At 33.2% G+C, this 18,692-nt stretch overlaps 1 protein-coding gene across 1 annotated transcript in view; it reads right to left on the reverse strand.

Moving 5' to 3' along the window:
* LOC123662688 (AF4/FMR2 family member 1) overlaps positions 1 to 18,692 on the reverse strand; it is a 130,488-nt gene that overhangs the window by 102,825 nt on the left and 8,971 nt on the right. The window contains exons 2-3 of the mRNA XM_045597491.1: positions 16,990 to 17,203; positions 2,313 to 2,445 (exon numbers count right to left, since the gene is read on the reverse strand). Of these exons, the coding sequence (XP_045453447.1) occupies positions 2,313 to 2,445; positions 16,990 to 17,203 (347 nt within the window). The remainder of the gene's footprint in view (positions 1 to 2,312; positions 2,446 to 16,989; positions 17,204 to 18,692) is intronic.

The following is an 18,692-nucleotide window of genomic DNA, read 5'->3' on the forward strand; positions in this document are numbered from 1 at the left end:
CATTAAACACCTCTCGGTTTAATTACCAAATAACTTATAATTTCTACTAATATTACAATCATCAAACAATTAACTAATCATTTGAAATATACCAATATTACAACTATTATCAAATTATACTATTAATAACGAAAGGAGATAATAAACACTCGTTGCTATTTACTTAGCGATGTTCTAATAAATACGAATTACGTAAACACAATGATCGATATCGAATAGTGTTCCGAAGAGTCACAACAATTGAAATATAACAAAGAAAACAGACCGTTTCTGAATCGATAACTTGAAACGATAACCTTTCTGGCAGACTATCAAAAAAATAAATAAAAACTTGACATGGAAATCATACGTATTGAGAGTAAATATTTTTAACAAAAAAAAAAGAAAAAAATTTAACAACAGCTGTTCATTATGAATAAAAATTTATTATTACGAATAAAGCCGCTATAATAACTGAGGTAGGGCACATCAGGCAATATCTAACTCAAATTCTGTAGCAGCCCGATTGGGAAAGTATCTCGACCCTACAGATGATCACATCTAAATAATATTGGTTTCAAGCAAGTGTGTGTTGAGTAAAGTAGGCTCCTGGGTGGAACCTACCCCCAGGTAGGGTCCGCATCGCGTTATCAAGTATCAGGGACCTACGTTAATCGCGTCCTATCAGGTGAGCCTAAACGCTTGTTTGCCGATCTAGTAGTAGTATAAATAATAACAGTATGTATGTACTCGTATTAGGTCCTAACATTCGACCACATCTACACCCGCATACATTTTCGAAAATCATATCTTACATAAATAAAATATACAGTTATAGTTTTAGTTATAGTGTTAGTATAGTTTTTATTTTATAACGGTAATTTGAATAGCACCATTCCTATAAATTTTCACTTTTTACAACGACAAAAATGTTATTAAATCCCACAATAATTAATCCCCAAATATAAAGTATCTAGCTTGGAAAACATAAAATGTATTTTATAATCACAATAAACAAACTGAAAACTCTAGAATGATAAGCTAAATTCAATTTAAATACTATTTTATCAAAAGCGTTGCGATTAATATTATATTGATACTCAAAGAAGTCTCCTTAATACGAATGAAACGTTGAGAGATATTTTAAGATGGAATAACGTTGTAAGAGCGAGGTCGACTTTAAAATGGATTTATTATGCAGTTTCCATTATTTTAGCACTTTATTCGGCCGATGATTGGCCGAGATGATCCGAGCGAATCGCGAGCGAATTGCCTCGAGTCTCGTTCACAGTGAATACAATACGCAATTTGTAAGTATAAGCTTTTTATTATTTGCTTGTGAACTTGAAATGAACATGTTTTTGGTATTGTAAATAAGAAATTTAACAGATTTTATGTTTAATTTATTATTATTTATATTATGTTTTTTTTTTTTATTATTTACTATCTCAGAAAATGTTTATGAAGCAATATAAATATCTTCTTTTGCCTCACTAATCAAAGTACCAAATGAACAAAAAAAATATCACGTCAATTCAATATCAATCAAAGATTATAAATTTGTTTAGATCTTTTTACTATCGAGCACACCTACACAAAAACGCAATGACTTACAACACAACCGTAACCAATCATTTATTGTGTAGAAACTTGACAATGAGCGATTTTATCGTTCATTCGTTAATATGAACAAGTTGAATAGATTTTTTATACAAATTTTACTATAATAGGTACACAAGTACATGCTACAATCAAAAATGTTTGCAAACACTTTTGAAAACAGTTGTTATGACATTTTCTACTTAGGTTAAGATGTCGAAAAAAGATATAAATAAAAAATAATGTGTATGTAAACAGCCTTATATATATCTGCTTTAAAATTATTGAATATTGTAATAACAATATTTCATAATGGTTTGGATATCAATATTCGATTTCAACTATATTCTTATGATCGTGGTTTATTTGTCTTTAATGAAGTAATCTGAACGGATATATCTAAATTATGTAATTAAGTACATCAACATCATTTGTTTCTTAATAGTAATGCACTTTCTCAATATATCGGAACACTTTCGAGCCAGTTTTAGTTTCATCCGTCCAGATTTGACTAAATTCGTCCGATCTGTATAACATTAAAAAATCTCGCTCATTAGAGGTTTATTGACTGATTTAAGACAGTATAAAATCAAAGAGATATACTTTTAAAAATTATTTTTGCCGTGGTTATTCTCGATAAAATACCTAAACATTTGAAATAGTGTTGGTTGAACTCTAAAGCTACTTAAATACAGGTAAATTATTAAGTAGGACGTTATAAGCGCAATACTCACAGGGAGCAGGGCTGGGAGGCTCGGCGCATATACCGATAGATTTGCTGGGGTCGTCGAGCAGTGTCTGCGCTAGCCGGTAGTCGCCCAGCTTGATTTGGATCTGCTGGCTCACTCGGTCCCTGCTGCCCGTTACCTGCAACACGTTCAGCGGGTTAGGGTTGAAAATTATAAATATTTATTTTAATCTCTACTTTGTACAGTTTTGCTTTCTTGAAAAAAAAGATGAGATTTTCAATTCGAATGCTGTTTTAATTTTTTGTTTTTCGCTACTTGCTATAATAATAACTGCTTTAAATGAATACAGTAATTAAGCCACCTCTCTAAAACATTGTGAATAAGCTAGCGAATCATACTGAAATTATCTTATAATGTGGAACCAGTTTTAAGCTACTAAGCCTATCACGAATTTACGCTTCAGCCTGTAATATCCCACTAATGGGCATAGCCCTCTTACCCATGTAGGAGAAGGATCAGAGCTTAATCCACCACGCTGCTCCAATGCGGGTTGGCGGATATATTCCTTACTATGAGTAACGATCGCTATCAGGTGTACATGATAACAACCGGGACCGACGGCTTAACGTGCTCTCCGGGGCACGGTGAGGAGACCCACAAGGACTGCACAAACACCCAGACCACGGCAAACACCTGTATGGCCAATACAAATGTTTGTCATGTGCGGGGATCGAACCCGCAACCGCCAGCGCAAGAGGTACAATCTATGGCTGTGACCGTTATGCCAGCGCGGCGTCGTAGCACAATTTTATATTATTGTAATCGTAGACATACAGATTTTCGATTTATTTATACCAGATTTGAGATTCGATTCGATTATTTATACCTGAATTTATTGTAACAGATTATGCCTATGTAAACTTGAGGTCGCCTAGGGGTTGAAATTCAACCACAATTAAAAATCAATTTAAATAAAACCAAAACATTATGAAAATAAAGAACCTTTAAAAAAAAATTAAATTTGACTAAAAACTTTGACAGTAAACAAAAGACTAAATATGCGTATAAAGGTATATAATATGCTTGTTGTGTCATAAATATGGCAGTGTGTGTCATGTTTTTTTTATTGCTGTGTGGCAGTGTGTGTCATGTTTTTTTTTCATGTGTTTGTGCATAATTTGAAAATAAATATTAGTATTCTGCGCTTCTTGTCTATAATAACTATACGTGTGCGAAATTTCATTCTCCTCCGTCCGCGCAATTTTCGTAAAAAGGGGTATACAAAATTTTTGCTTCACGTATTAATATCTATGATGAGTCTCGAATAATTGAAAAGAAAATCAATTGAGCTATAACTGTGGTATTGTATTCCGAAATTGTCCTGAATATTGTTATTACAATGAACACATAAATGTCATATAATACCCACTTCTGATAAAACAAAAGAGTAAAATAACATAAAAATCTAGGTTACCGGTGTAAAAACAAAAGCCAATTCTATTTATATAACTTAATCAATGACGTTTCTTTATTTCATAAAAACAAAAATACGTTTCGTTACGAAAATAAAGCTCATTCTCAGCCTTACATCTTCGTATGTGGTCTTATGTTTTTTGTCGAGTCCACAAAGGTAGCACGAGGCCGCGCGCGCGCTTCGCTCGGGATAGCATCCTAAATAAATGCGCTCAATGTCAGTCGCTGTAATACTGTTTTCAATTAAAATAATCATAATGTTGGTAATCGTAATGTTAAATCTATTAGTACATAAAATCTTATAAAGAGGTTGTCCTTGATCAAAGACATATTTTAATGGTGTTCACACTGTAGGTGACGAAAGACCAATAACTACATTTTATAGCCCAAGACCTTTTTCAATAAACTTCTTTAATATCGTTTCTAATCCAAAAATATTTTTAAGCCCGAAGACGTATACACCAACCGCTTCGGTTTAGTCGCCTAAAACACCGAAAGTTTGCGGGTTCGATTCCCACTCGGGATGGATATTTGTATTTATTACAAATATTTCTTTCCAGTTTGGATGTCTGTCTCCTCACCGTGCCTCGGAGAGCACTTTAAGCCGACGGTCCCGGTTGTTAGGTTGTTATTGTAGCGACATCTATCTCGTCACATACGGACTAAAACTGTCGTATCCCACTTCGCGATATTAAAGTTATCCGAGCGATTGACGATATATACAAGAATCCGACATCAACCGTCGGGGGCAGTAGCCCACCAGACATAACTCCCGTCTGGTCGGAGGAACCTCCATTTACGATGGCGGATGTGGGACTTCCCAGCCTATTCCTCCCACCCTAAATTAATTATCATAAATACCTTATAGCGATCGTTAATAGAGGGAACACATCCACCAACCTGCAGTGGAGCGTGGTGAATTAACCTCCAATCCTTCTCCTATATGGAGAAAGAGGTCTACGCCCAACCGTGATATGTTACAGGCTGAATGCGTATACCCCAACATTAACGTGTTCAAAACAAACAAATGTCTAGTTCTATAACATTACTAGCTGTGCCTAATAGTTTTAACCGCGGTAAATTGAGGAAAAAACGTACTAAAATATTATCCTATCCAACACAAGAAGACTTTTTCAATCTGAACAAGTAGTTTGTTTGTAATGTTTGTGGCAAGGTTAATGATATCTATACTAATAAATGGAGAGCCGGTTTTTTTGATCGGTTATGCTATGGAAACTACTGAACCGATGAGAATAATACGTAGTAATTATTTGGTAATCTGGGACAATACTTATACCATAAAATACAGCGTGTTTCAGAGAAGGTTTTAGTATATGATATGATGGTGATTAACTATCGTGTACAAAAATATCGACGGACAGAGGTCGCTAGTTTATCATAATTTTTTAGAATGTAAAAAAATATATATGTCATAGAGATAAATTGACAAATAATTTCATCTATGTAAAATAAATGTCTGTCTTATCTTACTTCCGCAGCGGGTAAAGCAAAATGTGGTATGACATCTGTTTGTCAATTATTTTTAACTACTTTGATGTAGACACGAGTATAAAAGGTTTAAAATGAAAAAACGAGTTACACATATTGCAATAATTTCGATACAATATCTGAATTTAAAACTTCCGTTATGAAATGCGATAAATTGCGAGTGAATTTTAAAATATATTCATTTTAAAACCTTGTAGTAATCACGGGAAGTATTTTATTTAATTCCATTTATTACAATCAGTCAATTATTATTTTACATGTTTATTTTTTTACATGCGAATATTAAAGTCAACATGTATGAGAGTAAAAGTACCGACTGTGAAATTTTTTAACTAAAATATATTTTTAATTTAAATAAACATTCGAGAATTGGACTCGATAAACATCCACGTTGAAAGAAATTATTTCGATTCGCATTTATAAGTGTGTCACAAAAATCGACAACAGATATCAAAATGCACCTTCTTGTTTAAATACTAGTTAAAAATCTTTAGACAGTACATATCTTAATCTAATTTAGTCTAATTAAGTCCTGACAATAACATTTTGACATTACTTATATTAATGTCAAAAACAAAAGTTAAAAAGAAATCAATATATTAACGAGAAAGGAGACAAGGAGATAACGAAGTTTGTCAGATCAGCTAAACTTATCCAAATAAATAATAAGTACCTGGGTGGACCGAGCTTGGAAAATACCTAGTATTTTTAGTAAATCGTGTTTTTTGGAAATCATATTTAAATACGAATTACATATTTATAAAATATGAATAATATTTTTTTCCCGACAATGATAAAAAATATAAATATATATAAAAACTCAAAAAAAATAATTAAAAAATAATAATGATAAAATATAAATAATATTTTTCGATTTTACATACATTATTAAATAGAAATTAACGAGTGTAATTAGAAAAAAAAAGAAAAAATAATAATCGATCGAAGATTTGAACCATGGTCTTTTCGGTAGATCGCTACCGGGCGATTTCCGACCTGAGGCTATTACAATTTTATTAACATGTGCAAAATTTACCTTCGTATTCTAACGATATAGTAGCCATTTTTAAATTTTCTAAAAACTGGGATAGAACGACATTTTCTAAAAATGAATCCTAGTTAGATTTATTTATCTCCCCCGAAATTCCCTGCATACTAAATTTCATGAAAATCGTTGGAGCCGTGTTTCTGAGATTCAGATTTTATATATAAATATATATATATATATATGTCGACATTAAAGTGCGTGTTTATATTAGTAATAGTAGTGAACCGTCTATTAAAGTTATCAAAACCATGACGTGTCCTATATAACGCCTATATAACGAGAGAACCCAAGAAAGGGCCTTACGATACAATAATATAATATAATGACCAAATCTGGACAAGACCCGTGACTCATATCTGAAATAACTTGGTTACAAACACGGCCGAGCGATCGCACCAATGAATAATATTCTATTTCTGACCCGTCGTCGATGACGGTCACGAATGAAGAACGAGTTGATAACGCCTATACTCGTAGAGTAATATACAGTAATATTATTTACTTATTTTAATCATTTATTATATGCGATTACATATATATTTAATATATCAAATTCAACTAAATACCCATACAACAGGCAGTCAGCCTTATCGCTTATAGAGCAATCTATAAAAAGCACACGTAATGTCTTCTTAGTAAAGTTGAAAAGAACTTTTATGAAATTTATGTCTTTGTAGAATCGTGTGTGTTTTGTTGATTCAACATTTATATGAGAAAAATTTGTTGTTATCTATCTATCTTTTCTAATACGATATTAGGAAGCTTTACTTAAAACTATTTATTTTAATCGTAGATACTGTATAATTTGTTTGAAAAATCAATATTATTTATATTATAATCACTGTGAAAGACTAATCAAATATTATACGATTACTAAGGGTGAATATTACCTGCTGTGTGGTTACGGCAGTTAAGAATATAGCCACCCCCTCTCTTTCCGTGGGTTTCGTAAGAGACGACTTAGGGATAACACAGTTCTACTACCACCTTGGAACTTCTAAAGTCGACCGATGGCGGGATAACCATCGAAAATGCTGGCTTTAAAATACACAGGCCGAAGACAGGCAGCAAGGTCTTCGGTGCGACAAAGCCAGCCCTGCGTTCACCAACCCGCCTGCCCAGCGTGGTGACTATGGGCAACACACAAGTTCACGCCATTTTTGGCGCGAAATGTGGAGGCCTATGTCCACCAGTGGCCTGCGAGAGGCTGCAATGATGATGATGATGATGATGATGATGATGATGGTGGTGGTGATGATGATGATGATGATGATATTACCTGTTATAATATTTTTATAAATCCAATTATGATCACACATTTATAATAATTAACCGACTTCCAAAAAAGGAGGAGGTTCTCAATTCGACTGTATTTTTTTTATGTGTGTTACTTCAGAACTTTTGACTGGGTGGAGCGATTTCGACAATTTTTTTTTAATCGAAAGGTGGTGTGTGTCATTTGGTCCCATTTAAATTTATTTGAGATCTAAAAACTACTTTTCGAGTTATATCTAATAATGCGTTTTTACTTGAAGCTTTTTTCGTCGACCTACGTTGTATTTATACCGTATAACTTTCTACTGGATGTACCGATTTTGATAATTCTTTTTTTGTTGGAAAGAAGATATCTCTAGTATGGTACCAACCAGGAAACCAGGGTCTGATGATGGGATCCCAGAGAAATCGAGGGACTCTTGAAAATCCGTAATAACTTTTTACTGGGTGTACCGATTTTGATAATTTTTAATTTTATCGAAAGCTGAATTTATCATGAGGTCACATATAAATTTCATTGAGATCTGATATCTACTTTTTGAGTAATCTTTGATAACGCGTAGTTACTTGACTATTTTTTCGTCGATCTACGTTGTATTACTCGTCGATGTAATTGAAGTCGGTTTTTTTTTTCGTTTGCGAGCAAACACAATTATTTTTAGTAATCTATACTAACATTATAAAGAAGAAACTTGCGATTTTATTTATTTGCAACGGACAAACTCAAACACTACTAGACTTATTTTAAAAATTCATCACCTAAGACTTCACCGAGTGACATAGGCTACATTTTAATGAAAAAAAAAAAAAACAATAATAATGCCGTAGTAAACTCAATTTTTGATTTTTTAATTAATTTTCTTTCAAACTTTTACAAAAGGGGGCGTTGTTTGGCTGCTGGCTTTATTGTTCCAATCATCTAAGGCTGAAAATGTTTACGTCTCATTTTCGACACTCGTCTATTGCACCGTTCTATTTATAATACGAAGATTCACTTCAACAATATTAGATACGTTATTGAGTTAAAAATAGCACCCGTTACTCAGAGCTGATTCATCATAGACATCAATACAGGCCCTAATTAATATGTTATATATATTTAATTATATATTTAATTATTTATTATTGAATGTTTGTTTTTATGAATTTTGTTTTTTTTTTTTTTAGATTTGATTATATGATTAATTAGACGTAAAATTATTATTATCTTTTTATTGATTTTATTGAATTGTTTTAATTAATTGATAAATTTAATGTTACATATTGACATTGATTTTAATTTTATTAATATAAATGTACTAATTTGTATTATTATTATGTTTGTTTTTTATGAATTTTATGAATTTTTTAAGTGTGATTATTTATTGATTATTTTATATTTATTGATTATTTTATATTTTTTGATTATTTTGTCTTTATTGAATTGTTTAAATTGTTTGTTAAATTTAATGTTACTTGTTGTGATAAACTTAACTAACGCATTGGGTTACTGTAATGTTAGTTCTAAGTTTTTTTAATGCATAAAAAAATAAAATAAATAATAAAATAAATAATTATTTTTAAGTGCAGTGTGTGTGTGTGTGTGTGTAATAATTACAAGTCAAACAAACTTAACTTTTAATTTTTATTGTTGCTCGTGTAACACATGATGGATTGGCATAACTACTCAATAAAAGGTGAAAAATCCCTTTTTACGAAAATTGCGCGGACGGAGGAGTATAAAATTTCGCACACTTATAGTTTATGTATATAGAGAAAAAGCGCAAAATGCTAATACTTTTTTGAAATAAAAGCACTACACACACTACCATGTATTTGACACACACACGCATATTTATTCTATTGTTGATTGTTAAAGTCTGTAAACAAATTAAAAAGGTTCTTTATTTTCATAATTTTTTGGTTTTATTCAATTAAAATTTTTAATTATGGTCGAATTTCGACCTCTGGGCGACCACTAGTTCATATAAACTCATTAATGTCCTATTGATGTAATTATTCTTAAGAATTCTTTATTATACATAATCCTGATCTTGATATTAGATAGTTCAATTCAGAATCTACCTATAGGTTCAAGTTTTTGGAGGAAATACTAAAATCTATACAAATCAATAAAATTGGAGTGTCTGTTAATAATAATAAAATTACCGCTTTTTACTAAATGCATATGGATGGATGTACACGTACGCACACGGTACGTATACCAATTTTTTTTTACTATTTTTATCTGTCTGTCTGTTTGTTACGGCTAATATCTAAAACGTCTAGACCGATTTTGACGGGTCTTTCCTATCTTTATATCCCTAGCAGATAGCTGATGTAATAAGGAAAAAGTTAGGCTACTTTTATTTTAGACATTTATTTAATATTTTAACTCTGTGTACTGATGTACCCTTGAGACAGGAACTCTTAACAGAAATTGATTGTGGTAGGAAAAACCTCTTTTTCTTTTTCCATAACTGTTTATGTTAACTCTATGTTCCTCAGACAATCAGACTCAGACGACCAGACTATGTAAATAATTGTATACAGATCTAGTATTTAAGACTTATGAGCCGACTTAGCCTTTAAGGCTGTATGGCTATAATAAAGAATAAAAAAAAACGCGTACTGAAAAAAAACCATTTTTGTTAAATTCCAGGCGAATGAAATCGCGGGCACAGCTAGCAATAAATAAGTCATAAAGACTCTAACATAAAACAGTGTTGTGTTAACTTATTACTAGCATTTCTAACAATTAAAAGGTTACAAATGTATACAAACGTGATGTATATACATAGTAAATATTAATTATGACTGCAATATCATTAACTCGACCAAGCAGTTTTGTCTGAGCTCTCAAATAACTCGCGAGTAGTGAAAACAACTCTTAACACAATGAATAATATGTACAAAGTGGTATAATTGTCTGCGCGCACTCTCGAAAAAGTCATTTAAATTTTTTATTATATCTCCCGAAAATATTTTACGGGGCTTTGTGTCCCGTTGTGGATATTCTTCGCGGTTTGAAGCTTCGTACTTAGCGGTTTGACTCTTTGTTCGCTACCTCTTAGCTGATGAATTGACCTTTTGGTTTATTATTTCGACTGTGCAGCACTAGAGGAAAATAGACAATGGAAACTTCGTCTCGAACGCTAAACGAATGCAAGTCGTTTCTGAACGACATCAAGGCGGCGATAAAATAAACAAAGAAATCGTTGACTGTTTTAGCCCATCGAGTCGTGACCTATTTCTACAAAAACAAAATACAAACCGCGCAAACACCGAACACAAACAGAACGTCCAATTAATTCAATAAAACTATTCCAATGGCTACAGAATGTGGACGCTGGGATGCCGAGTAAAGCTCCTCTCGTCGCCATAAATATGTCAATGGTGTAAGTAAAATTGTCCGCGCCGTGCACGTTTTCAGCGGACGGGCGGGCGATAAATCAAGTGAGAGGAGTCAACGGCCGCCGCACTGGGCCATGATTCTACGAGTCGGACTAATGTGTTGCACAAACAACGAGCCTAACATTCAGTTTGTATTGGAAGTCATTGTCGCGAAACGAACGTTTCGAAGTCTAGCTTAGAACAATTTCTCTATTTTAATATAAATAAAGTTGAACTATACTTTTAGCAAGAGTAATTAATACGTTCTTATACATATGTACATAATCATAACTAAATTCGATTTTAAAATACAATTAAAGTCTCGAAAACCGCGATTGTACATTATAACATTACAAGCGCCATGAGTAATAAAAAGACATAAAGAGGTCTTTAAAAATAAACACAAACACGGAGTTAGGTTGGGGCATATCCATAAACAACAATATCATCGGCATCACATGGTTACCCGAAACTGTGTAACAACCATCAGGCGGAGACGTAGGGATTATAACGCTTACGATACGACCACGAAGCTCCCAACTCCGCGTCGTATACAAGACGTTACGGCGTCTTGATTAGAATTTTATGTCGCTAGACTTATGCCTCTACCGCCTACTTAGCGACTTACTCGAACAAATTTGGCAGATTTTCCGCAATGTTGTTTTAATTGTTAATTTAAGAGTTAATTACAGAACAACAAGATAACACTTGGAGACACAATGATAGGCGTGTTAACATTTATTTTTATACACAAAGAATGATTTGATGAAAATTTTATTGGAAAGAAGTTCCTTACGGCAGGCTTGACATTTGGTTGGTTATAATAGTGGACACACTCGGTTTATGATATGACACTCGTAAATAAGCTCTGGCGAAAATTGAATACACCAGTTTGTAACAAATTTAATATGTAAAGGAGTAGAAAATTGATAATTATGTCTGCTAGCAAACGAAAAAAACTGACTTCAATTATATCGACAAGTAATACAACGTAAGTAGACGAAAAATTTTAACAAAGGCTCTAATCACCACTACGATTTTCGAAGATTCCCCTCAATTTATCTGGGATCCCATCATCAGACCCTGGTTTCCTTATCATGGTACCACCTTTTTGATATCTCCTTTTCAACAAAAAAAGCAAATTAATTAACGAATTAGCAATAGCATAAACAACGAAGTTATCCGCGAACACACGATCGATTTGAGTAACCATCTTTTTTAAGTCGGCTAAAAAAACGATTGATTTCCTTTTATTTATTTATTTTTTTATTATAAATCCAAAATACCAATGACTCTTAAAGTTATTAAGACCCCGATATTTATTAAATAGGCTTAAAACTTTCAAGTGACAATAAATTGATACAAAATCGTGTACAAATATAAAAAGTCAATCCGATAAGAGGAATAGATGGATAAATAAATAGACATTCCCATTAAATCGCAGAGTACTCGAGCGCCTCCTAAATAAAAAGCTGTACGCTAGACAATATGATTATCAAAGAATATTTTTCTGCGCAAGGACAAGGGTGTATGAGAACGAGGGTGTATGGCGCTGAACGTGGGGGGCTAGCGGTGGAGGGGGGAGGAGTAATGAGGCCGTCTAGACACCGTACAGCATTACAATGCTATATTTTATTTGTATTATGCCCCTTGCTAGTCCGTTCAAACCCGCTATCCACCTTGTGGCATGCAAATGATTAATGAACTGCGAAATTAATAGAACGTGCCCGAGATTCGTGACGGTCAGTTCGTGTTATACGTCTAATGGTTGTTTGGAAATATTTGATTTTAAATGCTGGCCCCGTAAATCGGTTTGATTTCACGTTAGAAACAGCAAATATTGCGTACGATAGTAGAGCACCTGGGTGGTTCTACGTGAAGTATTATTTGAAATTATCAAAAAATTGAATAGTCGAAACCCCTATAAGCAGTATATCAATCAAATAAAACTTTATGATTCTTTCCCATTAATTTCTGAAATCACTATGATTGGAAATTTAAAACCAACTACGAGTCTTAATGATCAGTGATCCACAAGTCATTTCAGTACTTATTTTTCCTCCGGCAAATGAAAATATAAACGTAGCTCGGATAGCCATAATATTTGACTCTACAAATTTTATAAATCATTAATTTTATGTAAATTTGAGGATAATTTACAATTCTTAGAATACAATACCCAAGTAATAATTAATAAACAGGATTCTTATTCTTTTCTCTACGAAATGTGTTTTAAAACGAAGTCAGTGTTTATTTTATATTTCGATCATTTTTTTTTACTTGCGATGATAGAATTACAAGTTTTGAACCATTTATCTGGAGTTGTTAAAAATTTAATGATGTTGATGACATACAAGACCCAAGTAAGACAACATGCTGACTCGTTACCATCGAAGAGGCGAGAACAGTATTGCAGCGGTTTTTAACACTTATTTATAAGAAAAAGATCATTTTTAAATCAAAAAGATACCTAAACTTCTACATTAAGCGTTGTTACATTTCTTTTTCATGTCCTATCCTCAGTCTTACAGATTATCTGATTTAAAGAAACATTAAGCATTCACAACGAAAAAGTGCTAACTTTGATCTGTTTTTATTAGAGCAGCTTATAATTTAAAATCGCACTTGTTTTAAATATTTTATTTTCACACTGATTTCGTTATATCATGAAAACATTCATTTCTTCATATCATTTAACAACGCTCCTGTTTTAATACTACAAGAAACGAAAATATTTATATAACGTTAAACTACTTTTTAACCATTTAAATTATATTAACTAAGAATACTCTTATATAAGTGACTTCAACCAATTAAATAATTAAGCGAGCGTGTCTTTCGTTTGCATATGTTATAAAAACTGAAGGAGGTTGTGTATTTATTTCAATTACTACAAAATGAATTCATACTGAGTTGCATGATAGCATGCGGAAACCTCGGTATTTATAAGAATGGCCTTGTCAAGGTGATACTTCGAAACAGGTATACGAAACGAGAAAACGTGAGATAAAAAAAATTAAGAACTAGTATTGATGACAATTACATACTACGTAAAGAATAATGGCAACAATTGGTACAGAAAAACATAAGAACTTTATTTATTCTACTTATAATTGGCATATTAGCTGAGCGTCGATAAAGACTATTTATTTCATCCGGTGATTTTCTACACACACACACACACACTTTAAATTTCAATTAAATAAGGATTTAACAATATAATTACGCGTTGCATTTAAACTGTATGTTAAATTTTAATTGTATTAATTTATATCGATTTTAAAATCGATAACGCGTCGCCGACCACTTAAGACCGCGATCCTTCTTCACAAATAAACTATCTCTTTATCTCTCCAATCCAGTTCTTATCAATAGACATTAATTGCTTCGATAAACCCTCAATTGAATCGGGATTGAATGTTACAGGTAAAATTTATGTACAAATTTATACATTTAAAATGTAAACAGCGATCCCAATAGAAAATATATACAAAAAGTTGCTAACATTCACAAACACACTGTTAACTTTCCTCTCCTTAACACTTAAGTATTAATTACTTTTCAAGATTATGACGTCAAACAGTGCCTCGTTCCTCCGCCGTTACGTTTTTCAACGTGCATTATATTTATACTTCGCTTATCGCGACAAAAGTTTACTTGAATAGCTCGCAGCAATTAAGATCTTTATTCTAAATATTTATTACCTAGATATTCGCTTGTTTATTAGCTCGCTTCTCTTATGAGTAGTCAAGGAAAGTATCTAAACAGCGAAAATTAAACATTACTCCGTCTTACTTTATATCCACATATGTCTTAAAAGTAAAACAACAAGAGCTGGCAACAACGCTGCCGTTGGAATAGTTTAGAGAAGACGGTGGTGAGGTTTAATTACAGTTGTATATGTGTTTATGCTCGGAGCATTGCGATGCATCAAAAAGTGGGTCGTGCCAGCGCCACGCCGGCCCGTAAGCCGACCGCTTTGAAACGTTATTATATCTCCACTTTGTTCCTTCGCAGTTATTTTTACCACTTTAAAACGATATAAATTCATTTTAATTTTCAACCCGGAGATAAACACGAACAAAGGAAATCCTGTGTATGCATTGTTTAACAGAGTTTAAGAGACGTCATAACACGTCGGTGAAAATAGACTCGACAAACTGTGGGCCCGACGAGACCGAGAGAAACACTCTTATTATCATCGGTGCAAATATCGGACAAGTAAATCATTTGGCAACATTTACCACCGCGCTCCGACGGAACACTATCGTAATTACCGACGTCAAAGCGTAAACAACTGTGGCCTCGAACTCACTTAGCGTTTGCTCGACCGAATCCATTTAGTGTCCGTTAGTTAAAATGGCCTAGGGGTTTGCGCGTTTCGTTATCAGAAATCTCATTAAAGTAAATGAGCAACGGCTATCGAACGAACATATCTGCTAGTCGAGCTAACACACACATAAAATCACATACTTCATTCTTACTGAGAACGGTCACGCGATCTCTAGCGACAGTCGCGACATAGGCTTCGGAGAAGTTCGCAAACGAAACAGTTTTTCGAGTTACGTGTTCAAACATTGTTGCATGTTCGTTACGAGTTAGATGCTGTTACAAATATGTGACAATAACTTTGTAGACAATAACAGTTACAACTTTTCCATAATGACGCTCACTTTCGACTAACAGTGTACTTTACTACGATATCTGTTTGAGGAATCTATAGTTGAATGGATAGTCGACCACGCCTATTATAACAGAATGTTTCAATATTATATTTTTACTTTCGATAGTAGAAAGTTAAAAATACTATTTTGGATCACCCCGCGGAAAAAAGTATTTAGGTAATTTGTTCATAATGTATTGAATTAGTTTTGAATATTGCGTCAAACATTTTGAACGAGAACAAATCCGATGCTTAATTTTGTAAGTATTATGGTTAAAATATTGTAATATTTATCAAGAGTATTCAGTGTCATTTGCCACTAGCCAATCATTTAATGCATATAAAGTAAGTATGAGTTAATTATAATTTTGAATCTAATTGTGAGATAGAAACAGAAACGTAGCATTCTGCAATGTCAGCGTATTCCTATAACGAGTTGAATTTACGGATGTTGTTGCCAAATCGAGAATCCGGTTTCATGTAATCCGGTACTAGCCAGACAATCTCTTCTGTTTAATAACCTTTTATTTTTAACTTTATTAGTGCAAGTAGAGTTTCACGTTCATTTTTAATCCCATTATTGCAAAACTTTCAACTTTTTAATAAAGAATTTAAATTATACGAATCACATAAAATAAAATATACATTCTATTATATTCAAATAAAGTCAACAATCTGGTATTATTACAGAACGTAATAAAAGAAGCTGACGATTCTCAAGATCTCTCAAGGTGTGACGACATATGTCAAGTATATTAAAATAAAAATAATAAGTACTTATTTCTAAGCACTGTATGTTTTTTTACATTTTATTGTAATTTATTTTAATTCATGTATCAATTATTTTTACACCCCTAGCTACTTTTTTTATGACTTGTTCTATACCCAAAGGTTGTCTGGAAGAAATCACCTTTTTAGCATCTGGTTATCTGTCCTCGTGGGTCTCCCCACCGTGCCTCGGAGAGCACGTTAAGCAGCCGATCTTAGTTGTTCTCATAGGCACCCAATCTTTACTCATAGTAGGGAATATATTCATCAATCCGCAGTGGATTAAGATCTGCAGCGTAGTGAATTAAGCTCTGACTATCTCCTGCATTGAGAAAGAGTCCAGTCGTCTATGTACAGTCAGTACGTTCTATGTCCAGTAGTTGGTTCTTACAGGCTGAATCGTGAATTTATTTACATATACGGTAAAAGAGTTATAATCAGACCTAAGACTCCATATTATTATGTAATACTTAAATATTTAGTTTTTAAAATAATATTTAGTCCCATTTCAGGTTATTGCATTTTAATCAAAAGCCTCTAACGCTACACCATAGCTTGCATTTCTTAATAAAAACAAATAATAATTTTCAGAATCCTATCGCCTTGTTACTCACCCTGAAGGGCGCAGGGAAGAGCGAGGAGGCGTCGGGCTCAGCGGCGTGCGCGTGGGACATCTGGTGGGCGCGCGCTTGCCTCTCGCGCTCGCGGTCCCGCTCGCGGTCGCGTGTGTCGCGGGGCTCGGCGCGCGGCTCGCGAGCGTCGCGGGGCTCGCGGCCCGCCCACGCGCCGCCCGCGCCGCCGCCCCCGCCCCGGTCCCACTTGTCGTACCTGAAACGCCGATGATTATATTGTTGATATATTTCATTATTTAATACTTTATATTCTAAATTTAATATATTCCATCATTTAATTCTCAATATTCCTAATTTTATTATTATACTAGCCGTGCCCGCGACTTCGTTCGCGTGGAATTTAACAAAAAAGTTAATGTTCAGTTCGCAAAGTTATAAAATAAATAGATTCCGAAACTAAAAGTAGCCTTACTATAGCTATACTATACTCAGCTATCACTGCCAGTGAAAGACCCGTTAAAATCGGTCCAGCCCTTACAGGGATTAGACAGAACAAACAGACAGACAGACAGACAAAAATTGTAAAAAATATGTAAGATTTTATTTTTGTGTTACCCACACATTAGGAATTCTAAACATTTTTGAATATCATATCAAAAATTGACCGCTCCAGCGGGATTCGAACCCGCGTCTCCGACTGACCGTGTCGGCGCTCTAGCCAATTAAGCTATGGAACGATGTACCCGCCAGAGCGAAATTTTTGATATTATGATGATTTTTATTTTCGGTTTAAGCGAACCGTGGCGCCGTCTATAGTGAGTTCTATACATGTATGTTATTTTGGTATATGTATCGTGTATACATCCATATGTATTCAGTAAAAAGCTGTTATTTTAATATTACAAACAGACACTCCAATTTTATTTATTTGTATAGATTACTAGATGACCCGGCTAACGTTGTTCTGTCTTGCGAATTGAACGCATAAAGTTAAAAAATTGTCATTGCGTTTTCTAAAACTTCTTAATTTTCTATATTTTCATTCTAATAAAACCAAGGAAGTATTAGGAAAACCTTAAAAAAATTAGACCGACTAGTCCAACCTTTTTGAGTTTTTAGCTTTTAGCCATTAATTTTTTTATACACAAATTTTAACCAACAATATATGAAAGTATACACAATAGAATTACTTATAGGTAGTTAATTACATTGTCTAATTTAGAAACTAATCATAGGTAATTTTCGTATTACATTGCACAAGACAATTAACGATGCTCAGCGATGATAAAACCAACGGGATATTTGTACTTCTTATCAACAGAACAAATGAAACGTGTGAGGGTATTCTTACAACATATTAGGTCGAAGAAACAAGTGTTTGTTTGGACAATGTTCTACTTGGTATTTCAACCACTTCCTTTTAGTGGGTGGTCTTTAACATTACGAGCTATAGTTACTGTGTAAAATACGTACTTTTATAAACCTACAACACGATTTATCGCTATAGGCGAAGTATAGTCGATAAGTTTGATTATAACTCTATGAAACGATATGATGCAGGTGGACAAGTAACCTTTACGGCAAATTTATACTTATTACTGCCATTAAGTTAAATGAATGAACAAAAGATGTTAGTCAAAGTATATAATAAATAATATGTACTAAGGTATATTTAATCAAGCAAGACTACTAAGCTTTGTTTAAATATTTTTTTTTAATTCATTTAATAATTATATAATTAAATA

The sequence above is a fragment of the Melitaea cinxia genome, chromosome 19 (genome assembly GCF_905220565.1).
Source record: "Melitaea cinxia chromosome 19, ilMelCinx1.1, whole genome shotgun sequence".
Classification (NCBI taxonomy): Eukaryota; Metazoa; Arthropoda; class Insecta; order Lepidoptera; family Nymphalidae; genus Melitaea; species Melitaea cinxia.